General features: G+C 50.0%; 1 protein-coding gene across 5 annotated transcripts in view; it reads left to right on the forward strand.

Moving 5' to 3' along the window:
* The window catches only part of NGEF (neuronal guanine nucleotide exchange factor), a 45,269-nt gene that overhangs the window by 31,471 nt on the left and 2,253 nt on the right, over positions 1-11,545 (forward strand). For all 5 annotated transcript variants that reach the window (XM_085232665.1, XM_085232666.1, XM_085232668.1 and 2 more), the window contains 9 exons: positions 1,623-1,783; positions 2,002-2,154; positions 4,032-4,161; positions 4,881-4,955; positions 6,368-6,457; positions 7,939-8,102; positions 9,018-9,173; positions 10,657-10,736; positions 11,131-11,235. In XM_085232665.1, the coding sequence (XP_085088791.1) occupies positions 1,623-1,783; positions 2,002-2,154; positions 4,032-4,161; positions 4,881-4,955; positions 6,368-6,457; positions 7,939-8,102; positions 9,018-9,173; positions 10,657-10,736; positions 11,131-11,235 (1,114 nt within the window). The remainder of the gene's footprint in view (positions 1-1,622; positions 1,784-2,001; positions 2,155-4,031; positions 4,162-4,880; positions 4,956-6,367; positions 6,458-7,938; positions 8,103-9,017; positions 9,174-10,656; positions 10,737-11,130; positions 11,236-11,545) is intronic.

Raw genomic sequence — 11,545 nt, forward strand, 5'->3', positions numbered from 1 at the left:
GAAAATGAAACATCTTTGTATTCCTTAAACACCAGCTGTCCCCCACACACCAACCAAGTGAATTCATTTCTACCTGCACCCTTTGCTCGCTCTCCTTTCTGGGGCTGTACTGGCACAACCTCCTTCCCTGGTGCAGGACAGGGCCATCTGCTTAGGGCTCCATTGGACTTTCTGCTCACTGGGATTATTTCCCAGGCTGCTGACTCCACGAAGAATGGAAATGCCATTTTGGCTGATAGTCAGCAGCTCTTTGCTGTTCCTATCCTTGCAGGTCTTGCACAGCAACAACGTCAGGAGTGTTGTCCAGGTCTCTGTACCTCAGGTTCTTCTGCAATGGATAGCAGCAGCTCCAGGAAAAGACCAAAAACTGATCAACAGAAAGTTTCAAATCATTTCTTTAAAAATAAGATTTAAAAAAAAAACCCCAACATCCACCACCAAAAAAACAAATCAGTTCATAGGACACATTCCCTGCTAATTTAGAAGATACTTTTTGACATGTACAGCAAAAAAAAAAAAAAAAATACTGTACATACTTTCTGTTCCTTTGGACTTGCTTGGCTCTGCATTGCTCATGCAGCCCCAGAGCTGGTGGGGCTTGGAGCCCACTCCTCTTCACCAGCATGCAGCAGAGGAGCTGTGGGCACTGGGGGACTGCATTGGCAAAACAGCTTTAAGGAAATGAAGGAAGACTTTGCTACCAACAGGTTAACCTTTCTGTAAAGATAGCATGGCCCAGCCCCAGGATGCACCTTCGTCAAGAAATGTCTGAAGGAGCTAATGATTTTTTGTTGCATCAAAGCTCTTGCAAGAATCTTAAATTAATCTTACTTAAAGTAATGGATTCAGTGTTTGTGTCAATAATCACTTGCTTTATCTACCACTGCACACAGCCTGGAGAGAAAATGAGGACTGTCCCTGTGGCACCTGCTATAGGCAGAAGGCTTTACATCCTCAGCTCGTTAACTTGAGATTTATCTCTGAATCAAACCATCCATTTCTCTTTCTGCTTCCCCAGACTACATCCCTGGCCTGAGGAGGGCGAGAAGCTTGCTAGAGACTTCTTCCTTCACAGGAAAAGCAAGTGCTGAAATTTGGAGATTGTTTGTAGCTTACAGTAATCATTAGGAGCTCCTGTGCCTGTGTCAGAAACAGTGGCCAGGCTTGATCAGGCAGCATCCCTTGGGCAGCAACAGCTGGATTTCCTTAGGTTTGGGCAGCACACAGGGCCTTGGAGCACCACAGCTCTATTTTTGTATTAGCTCTGCCCCAAGGAGCGTGTGTGGCGTGCTGGGATTGCTGTGTGCCAACCCCCACACCATGGTTTTTCTGAAACGAGCACTGATGGTGCAATGAAACCTTGCTGCACTGCACGACAAGACCCAGCAAGCAGAGCTACAAGTGGATGCTGTCACAAGGAGGGTGTGTGAGGGCTGCCTAAGGGAGCTGCCCAAAGGGGAGAGGGATGTGCTGCATGGTGACGAGGGGCACAGGGGGTCCCGAAGCAGCCTCAGGTCAGACTCAGTGACACTGGGGAGGTGGGGAGAGCCTATGAAGTGCTTCTATGTGAGCACGAACAGTAGAACAGACCTGCTGATGTCCTTTTCTGGGTTCCTCCCCAGGCAATGTTTGAGCTGGTTACTTCCGAAGCCTCGTATTGCAAGAGTCTGAATCTCCTGGTGTCTCATTTCATGGAGAATGAGCGTCTGAAAAAGATCTTACACCAGTCTGAGGCACACATCCTCTTCTCCAATGTCCTGGATGTCAAGGCTGTTAGTGAGCGGTAAGACAACTGCTGCTGGGCTTTTGGCAAGCTGAGTGGCATCTCGTTAACTAAGCTTGTGTGCAGAGGATGCAAGAGCTGGTTGCAAGCAGTCTGCTACCCTGTCTTTTCCAAAAGCTTAGTGACACATTCACTGCTTTCAGCCCCAGGGGCAGAAGCTGGGGATTGTGTTGGACATACAGGTGATAATTAAACTGAGCACTGGTTTTCTCATCTAGCTTCCTGCTGGACCTGGAGCGACGGGTTGAGGAGAATATTGTGATCTCAGATGTGTGCGATATTGTGTACCAGCATACAGTTGATCACTTCTCTGTGTACATCACCTATGTCTCCAACCAGACCTACCAGGAGAGAACTTACAAGCAGCTTCTGTGAGTTCCCGTGCTTGATGCTGTATTAAAATTGCATAGGCTGTAGATTCAGCTGTTGGATATTGCTAATTTGGATAGTGCTAAATGATACAGAAACAGGATTTCTCACTTCGCCGATGCAATTAAAAGGCTTTAGAGTAAGGGTAAGGGTGGGGTGACAGAGCAGGCAAGTGACATACCAAGTGAGTTCAGAGCCAGCAGTTCCCAGCTGTGGGGAGTAGCTATGATGGATGTGGGAACACACGCTTGTGAAACATACACATTCTTATGCAACTGCAAGTAGAGGCAAGAGACTGAAAGGCCGAGGTTACAATGCAGCTCCCTGATGGCAAGAACAGCCAATGCTTTTCCTAAGCTTCCCAACGAGGCTGAACCTTCCCACACTTGAGAAAGCTTATCAGAAGAACAACATTTTCTTGAAGAAAAAAAAAAAGCCATTTTCATCACATTCCGGTATTATAAATACAGGCGCTATGTAGGCCTAAGGATAGAATCCAACATATTTTTGCAGTATTTTTCAAGTTCAGTCAGGCTTCTGGTCCGGGAGGAATTTTCTATCGTCTCAAAACAAAGACTGCCCTACAAGCCTGTCTTTGAGCAGGAAAATTAATTTCTCTTCAGTTACGATGTCCTGGATCCTTTCAGGACAGCCCATTGCATGCACTGCACTGTTTCCTCCCCGTAGCAGCAGCTGGTTCGGGGGAGTGTAATGAGCCCTAATGCTTTCCCTTCTCTGCTCTCCAGCTTTTGAGGCAAAAAACCTCAACAAATAAACCCAACACACTCTAAGCAGCCTCTGCTGAGCTTGGCAAACTGTTCTTCCCAAAAGAAGGGTACTGCAGGGTTTCCTTGAGTCAGAGGTGAGCAGTATAAACGCCGTGTCTGGGGTCATTAGCTGAACACTTGGATTGAAAGAGACATAGCCTGGATTAGGTGAGCTTGAAAATAGGGAGATAGGAATTTAGAGGGAAGCTTTTTTTTTTTTTTTTTTTTTTTGTCTGAGTGAGAACACAAAGCAAAGGGAATTTTGCAGCACTTTGATGAACATGGAGCCTGAGATGTTTCACAGTTGCTCCCACTTTGGCTGTGTCCCAGGACACACTCAGATCCATTCTGTTGTGGCAGCGGCACAGTGACACGGGCACCTGCTGCAGCACTGAGAAGCACTTACAGCAACTGCTGTCAGAGTGCTCTGAGTTACATGGAGTGAAGATAGGTTTTGCACAGTAGGTGATGTCTTTGCATCCGTGCTGATTTTGCTAGCTGTGGCTTCAGCTGTGTGCGTCCTCTCTGGGCCGGGCCCCAGGATTGCCAGGAGGTGCTGGCTTTTGGCTGCAGCTGTTGGGACTGCTTGGACTCACCTACTGTGCTCCCCCTCAGGGAAGGTCCAGGGATGGCATGTGCTCTTCTCAGGCCAGATAATGATGATTTCCATCCTCCAGCTCAGCAGCCAGGAGAAGCCAAGTTCTGTGACTTGCCTTATTCTTATGACTGTGTGAATTCCACCTTGTCACAGAGATCCAACTGTGTAAAGATATATAATTATTCCTCTGACTCATCTACTTGGACACACACCCCATTCACACACACCTACGCACGCAGTGCAGCGTATGCTGCTGAGCTAGATGTGCTACACATGTGAACACACTACCATGGCTTCTACATTAAAAGTCTATTTTTTCCATCCCCCAACGCTATAAATAGTTCTGAATTTAAACCAAAATACACCTAGAAGCATTCAGTTTCCTCCTTCCTTCTTTTCTGCTCTCGGGAGAAGTTAGGCAGATGCTGTCTCTGGGGCTATGTGCTCCTGGGTCCTCACCCACGCAGCAGAGCTGCAGGCAGGGTAGCACTCATGCTGTCTCTCTCCCCCTCAGCCAGGACAAGCCAGCTTTCCGGGAGGTGATCACACAGCTGGAGCTGGATCCCATGTGCAGAGGCTTATCCTTTTCTTCCTTCCTGATTCTGCCATTTCAAAGGATCACTCGGCTCAAGCTACTGGTGCAGGTAGAGTTTTGCTCTTCTGTGTTGGCCAGAGGTCATCCGCATCACTCCTGGGGTTCTATTCAGCAGCTGCAAATGAGATACAGCCACAATTAATCCTAGAGCTGGCTGAAGCCTTTCCACAGAATTGAACATTCTCAGCTATGGAAAAGCGTTCAGTCAGTGAGAGAACACCTCCAAATTCACACTGAACTTGCCATGTTTTGTTGAACAAAAGAGTTGAGGAGGAACTTCAGAAGGGGCAGCAGCCATACAGGAACCAGCTGCCTGATTGTTAAGATGCTGCTGTACAGGTGCTCAGCATAAAACAACTCCGAAGCCATGTACTACCCCACATCATGGTGCCCTGTGGGGTAGTTCTGTGGCAGCCACCTTCCCCTGTGCACCTCTAACCACTGCACTGAAGGACATGCATCTAGAGAGGAGAAAACAGCTCCGTCCCAAAAAGTCTTATACCTCTTGGCTTGCCAGTAGCACTGTCTGTCAGCAGCAGGTCCAGCTATTTCACTTTTATAAAACAGTTGCATTACTTTGTAGATATTCAGTTGTAGCCAGATGGAACAGGCTTTAACAAAAAACAAAAACTCAGAGGTAAGAGTAGCTGTGCTCTGTCATCCTCCCTGTATTTAGCCTGATGGACAGAAGTAACCCCAAAGAGAGCAAAGACCCTTCTGTGCTGTCACACCGGCATCAGAGTTAACACAGCTTTTGCTCCTCTGCAGAATATTTTGAAGAAAGTGGAAGAGAAATCTGAGAGGGAAACCACTGCCCTGGAAGCACATAAGGAGCTGGAAACAGTAAGTTTGAATGAGCCTATCTGAAGGCCATTAAGATTAAATCCTTGTCAGTTTCACCCCAGAAAAGACATACAGACTGCATTCACTCCTGAAGTTGTCCCTTTGATTCCCACCTTTGGACTTAATGTTTGAGAGGTGTGGAGTTGCAGGCAGCTGTGGACGGAGCAGGGTGCTGCAGGGACTGAGGAGTTGAATCCTCTTCTCTTTGTGACTTGGAGTTATCTCTTGAATCCTGCAGTTCACTTTAAGTATTTCAAGCTGGAAATTGCATTAAAACATCCGCCCGAGGATCCAGCTGCAGCTTATGACTGAGATATTAAAATAAAGTAGGCTGTTGGACTTGCTCTAAACTATCCCAGGAAATGTACTCTCTGCAGATCACTGACGATAAAAACAGAGGCCGTAACAACGGTGATTAGTGTGCAGTTCTTTAACTTCCAGAATCCCTCCTTGCTTCTGGCAGCCTGTTGTTGTCCACTGGTCCAGAGCTCGAGGAGGGCTGTTACTGTGGGTGGCTGGTGGAAAAATGCTCTTTTTGTATTCATCTGTCAGGGATTCATCATCACTTTCGTAACTGTCTTTACATAGTTACTTGCCTGTAGATGTTTAAGTTTAGATGCTGACATCACAGCAGTGGCCATTTGATGCCTAATTTTCCTGTAATTATCTTCCTGGATGGGCAGAAGCAGATCTTGGTTTCAGTTGCTGATATTCTGGTGAATTTTCAGTAAAAGAAGCAGTGCACGAAGCAGTGCATGTTCTCCAACATAATTTTCCTACCTAACAAGTTCTCAAGAGAGCAGTTCCTTATGAAACAGGCAGTGACATCTAGGTTACAGTTCCTGTAACAGGGCAGTGCCTGCATCTTGTATTTGGGTTTTTTTTCCTGTTAGAAGTTTGTACTCAGAACACAGGTGGACTGTCACAAGCATCTCTCCCTGAGACATCCCATAAATTGGGCGACTGGTGCTACTTGGCAGAACCACAGCACTTCCATCTTTGAAATGAGGATCTTTGGTTTGTTCTCCTCTTGAAGATCATACTGTGTGCATTCCTCTATTTTCAAGCATTGGGAATGGGGAGGAGGAGATGTTTGCTGTGTCAGGATCTGATAAACAAACTGTTCCCTTTTTTGCACAGCCAGGAGTGCTGCTTAATGCTGTCTTATCTGGTAACTGAATGTGGCCATCTGACAACTCAGCCTCCAGCTGCAGCATCTTCTGGGTGCTGCTTTTTTGGATTTGGTTGTTTTTTTCCCTTTCCCATGTGGACACATTGCTGATGAAAGAGCCTGGCTTGGTCAGTTCCTGTTGTAGCAAAGCTCTTCACCTCAGGGTCAGGCCTTTCTGTGCTTGACATCACTTAGCTGCTTAGGCCACTGAAAGCAAACCTTTCTATTCTCTTTTTGCCAGGTGGTGAAAGCATGCAATGAAGGAGTCAGGAAGATGAGCCGAACAGAGCAGATGATCAGCATCCAGAAGAAACTGGAATTTAAGATCAAGGTATGAGCACGGGTTGGTAGCACCCCCACAGAGGCAGTGAACCAACAGCATCCTGGCATTGCACATACGTATGTAGTAGTAATAGCTCAGCCACATCCCTTTCAGTGCCATTTAGCTGTGGCAGTGCCCTGCTGTCCATACCGTCCTGCTGCAACCTTTGAAGGAGATGCATTGCTGCAGGCACTGCATTTGCAGTTTGATGCGTGTGATCTCAGGGCACAGAGCCAGAGTGCTGTGCCCGTACAGGGCTGATGTGCTGGCATCAGCCTGCCTGCGTGCCATGGGCAGCTCCTGCTCCAGCACTCCGCCTGGCTCTCACCTCACTTCAAAATGTAGGTCAGCTTTCAGCTATTGTTTTACATTATAAATGATATTACAGGGAGATTAAAGCTAAAAAGCAAAATGCTTCAAAGCTGGAAAATACCAAATGAAGGCTATCTCACAATTTGTAATTCATCCTTGTGTTTATCCATTAAGTACAGGCTCTAATTACCTTTTGATGATCTGTTCTGGATCTACTTAGATTACAGTCTGCAGGATGGCACTGGGCTGCAGTAGACATGAGGCTGCCTTCATCTCTCCCCAGCTGCAATGGTGATGCCAGGCAGGGCCAGCTCGGCTGTGGGGCAGGCTGTCCTGGGCACTGACATGGGGTATAAGCAGTGCAAGCGCATAGAAAGAAAGGCTGCACTGCAGCATGTGTGGTGAGCACAGAGAAGGAGTGAAGGTGGAAGGATATTTGCAGTATTTCAGTTGTTTAACCAAAAACATAGTGTTCTTCTAATATAAGACATGCTTTGTTCTGGGGTTCTTGAGAAAATCACACAGTGGTTTGGGTTAGAAGGGACCTTACAGCCCACCCAGCCCGAACCCCTGCCATGGGCTGGCTGCCCCCCACCAGCTCAGGCAGCTCAGGCTCTGAGCTTCATCCAGCCTGGCTCTGAGCACCTCCAGGGATGGGGCAGCCACACTTCTCTGGGCAGCAGTGCCAGGGCCTCACTGCCCTGGTGTGTGGTAAAGCTCTAACAGAAGTGCTGTTGTTCTGCTTGGGCAACCCAACCAGCGAGAACTCATTTAGCATGTTTTCTTTTAGCCAAAAAGCCAACTGTTTTTATAGACAGCCTCTCTGGCCGGGATGGTTCAGCCCAGGTGATGAGACATCAGAGGCACCAGAGACAGGATCGGGTTTGCAGGGCGTAGCCTGGTGTTTAAATCCAGCACTTGGCACTCCAGCACCACTGTCCTCAACTGTTTGCTCGTCGTTGGGCCCCTGCTGTGTCTCCATCATAGCAGTTACACCCTGTGCTGGGCCGTGGGCTGGGTGGCAGAGCACACTGCACCCTGTGTAGCTCTCCATCCTCTGCAGTGCGAGTCATTCTGATGGGAACTCACTTCCTTCTGCGTCTCCCTTCCTTTCAGCGTCTTAACCACTTAAGTCCAAGTTGCTCTTCTGATCTCGGCTGTCTTTATCTCGCTCCTAGTCTGTGCCCATCATCTCTCACTCCCGCTGGCTGCTGAAGCAGGGGGAACTGCAGCAAATGAACGGCCCAAAGACATCGCGGACGCTGCGCACCAAGAAACTCTTCAGAGAAATCTACCTGTTCCTTTTCAACGATCTGCTGGTCATCTGCCGGCAAATTCCGGGGTGAGTGCAGAATTCAGGTAGCACGTGGGCACTCCGAGTCCCTTGTAAGCACCATCGGTGAGCCCTGGCTGCTCAGGGGCAGCACTGCTCTCTCCAGATGAAGCCTCACGGCAAGCAGGGCTCACACATGTGTCGGGCCAAGTCTCCCAGCAGGGTAAGCAAATATGTATTGGCCAGTTTCTGTGGGGTGGCAGTGAGTTCCAGCGGCTGGTGGGCTGATCCAGGAGGCCTGTCTTTCTGCCAGGGAGTGAGCTTTGACTCATCACTGCTGAAGGAACAGCTCACATTTAGTCAGTTAAATTTCTAAGAAAAGAGTCCAGAAAATATGAGCAGCAGGGAGGGGCATCAATTGATGCCTGCAGCTAGCAGTTACATATAACGTGATGTAACCTGCCTCAGGAATGTGGTGCTTAGGACTGTGTTTCATGCAGCTAGAGACCAGTGAAATACAGCGACACAAACAGGGCCCAGAGAACAGCACGTTCTTTGTGGCATTAACTGCACTCACCAGCAGGGAGCATCTCGGCAGCCCTGTTTCTTAACAACGTGTCGCTGCAGTGTCTGCATGACTGGAAATGTTTTGCTTCTGCGGCAGCTTGTATCCAAAAAACGTAGAGGTGTTTGACAAATAGGAATGAATTGAGCCTCACAGACCCCTTTGAAGGCGCACAGTGCATAGGTCACACAGACAGAGCAAACAACTTGTTTTAGGCCACGTGGGACAACGAAAGCTGAGCAAGGGGAGGGTCTCTTGCCTTGCGGTGGGGTTTCATAACCTTCTGGAGTTGCTCATCCCTTTTCCTCCTGCCATACAGAGGTGCTCGGTCTGTCCTCAGGTACGCATCTGAGTGGATGAAGCCAAACTGTCTTGCCATGCTTGCAGCATTTCCTTATCTCCTCTTTAACCTCTCCCAGAGACAAGTACCAAGTGTTCGACTCAGCGCCCCGGGGGCTTCTTCGGGTGGAGGAGTTAGAAGACCAGGGGCAGAGTTTGGCCAATGTCTTCATCTTGAGGCTGCTGGAGAATGCTGATGACCGGGAGGCCAGTTACATGCTGAAGGCATCGTCGCAGTGAGTACCGTGCCAGCACTGCACGGGGCTCAGCACCGCACGCTCCGCAAGGGCAGCGGCCTGTCTACATGGGGAGCAACTGCTACAGCTCACCAGGACCAGGCAGGCAGGGGTGCCACTGCTGCAACCGGCCTTAGGCCTTCATAGCTGGCCCTACACATCACGCCTGTGAGGCTGCCTTCAGTCTCTCTTACTCGAAGGCGTAAGTGAAGCTGGCTCGCTCACGAGGGTGGGAGCCATGCCTGACCAGCTGTGAAGCAGAGTGGCTCCCGGTTGTAGGTGAGGGTGTGAGAAGAGGGCTCTTCCTCAGCCCCATCCACAGCTGATTTCAGTCTTGTAGCAGCCCCTCTGCTGCTCCAGGCCTCCTCGTCTCCCCATGTATAATATTCTTAGCTTGCAAATTTTTTGCTTCAGGCTCCAGCAATACTGGGCAAATGATTCAGCTGTACTAACACAAGCATGATTGTTTTGGAATTCAGGGCCTGACTTTCTCATTGATCCGAGTCTTAGCAGGCTCACAGTTTTCTAGGCACAGCTCTATGCAATTAGAGGTATTATATAAGTATACACGCACCACCAGTCTCACAGCTACTGGAGGTCACGCACCTTCAGATCGATGTTGCTTTGCTGTTTGACAGCTCTTGACATCATGGGCAGAGAGCAGCCCCACCTGAGACCACACAATCCTGCAGGCCCGGGGGTGCAGCCGACCCCCTCGGCACACTGCAACACCAGGATGAGGGAGAATGAGGGAGATGAGCCCCCAGCATAGCGAGCAGCTGCACCTTCCTCCCAGGCATGTGACTGCAGCTTTGCTGTACTGAAAATAGAGATGTCAGTCACATTATGCAGGGCACACGCACATTTGACGTCTGAGAGACTGAGCTTGCAGAGGATGATAAACCAGGCCAGGGTTGCCTTTGCTCAGGGAGGCGTTTGCATTTATGTGCTTCTGCAACCCGCTCTGTCTCTAGGATGACCATAGGGAGTGTGAGAACCAGCACACAGCTTGCCAACAGCTCTGGTGTACAGAGAAGCGATGCAGGACTGCTGCAAGCTGCTGTTCCAGAGCTGCAGGAGAGAGCTGGCCAGTATGAGGCACAAACTAGAAAACTGAACAAACAGAAGAGGGAAGTGGGTTCCAAAGAGGCACTGATGCATCTGTTTTGCAGATCTCACAGCGTTTCCCAGCTCTGAACCAGCACAACCTGTTCAGTGATGGCTTGCAGCTAGCGCCCTGGCTGGGCTTTGCTGTCACCAGGAGCTATCCTCATGTTTGGGCACAGCTAGTTGCAGGGATAGGATGAGAGCACAGGTGGGCCCCTTACAGGGCTGCAAGGAGAATCCAAAGAGCCCTGCTAGGAGCTGTGTGCAAGGCTGCAGGGTCAGCCTGCAGCATCAGGAGCTCAGGACTGGGGGGGGGAGAGGTGGTGTCTCCAGGACTTTTTCCTGCTCATGGCTTCCAATTCTCCCCCTTGCCCAGGAGTGAGATGAAGCGTTGGATGATTTCACTGGCCCCAAACCGGCGAACCAAGTTTGTTTCATTTACATCCAGACTTTCTGGTAAGATTCACTGCACGGCGTCCAGGAGCTTTTCATCCCCACCCAGGGCCCCTTCTGTGCTGATCTCCCCATCCAGCCCCAGGCTGGAGCCCTCTGGAAGCCAGCCTCTGCCTGGGCTCCCCTTGCATTTTCAGCAACACCCACTTGTCTCCAGGCCTGGCTCTGACTTTGTTCCCCTCCACCCCTCTGTGTTGCTCAGTGGATGGCAGTGCAGGGACTTGTGCCCAGCTTCCTTCCCTGCAGCACTCCTCCCCATTGTGCTTCCCCTCACCCCATGGCCTCAGTGATGTTTCTCACCGGATCAGAGGAAACACTCGCAGAGCTCACAGAGTTACACCTACCTGAGCTGCTTCTGCCTCAGTCCATCCCTCACTCTTACCCTGTCCCCCTGCAGATTGCCCGCAGATCCAGTGTGTCCACCCCTACGTGGCCCAGCAGCCGGATGAGCTGTCCTTGGAGCTGGCTGATGTCCTCAACATCCTGGACAAGACAGATGACGGTATGGGGTGGGACAGGAGCCGTGGAAGGGTGGGCTTCTCCCCAGGCAGGCAGCTGCTGAGCAGCCAGGAGGGATCCTTTGGCCACAGAGAGAGAAGGCAATGTCAGCATTGCAGCCGAGAAAGCTGGCAGCAGAGCAGGGTGTTACTGCCTCCTCCTAATGCTCTGCAAATCCAGGCTGCCCTGGGTCAGGGCAGGGCCGATGCAGCTACCAGTGTGTAACCCAGAGCTGTTCTTACCCTGAGCAGCCAACAGCAGCTTCCAGAATGCACCGCCAGCTCTGCAGGCTCTTTCACAGCAGCTGACCCAGA

This window comes from Meleagris gallopavo, chromosome 11 (genome assembly GCF_905368555.1).
Source record: "Meleagris gallopavo chromosome 11, MGAL_WU_HG_1.1, whole genome shotgun sequence".
Classification (NCBI taxonomy): Eukaryota; Metazoa; Chordata; class Aves; order Galliformes; family Phasianidae; genus Meleagris; species Meleagris gallopavo.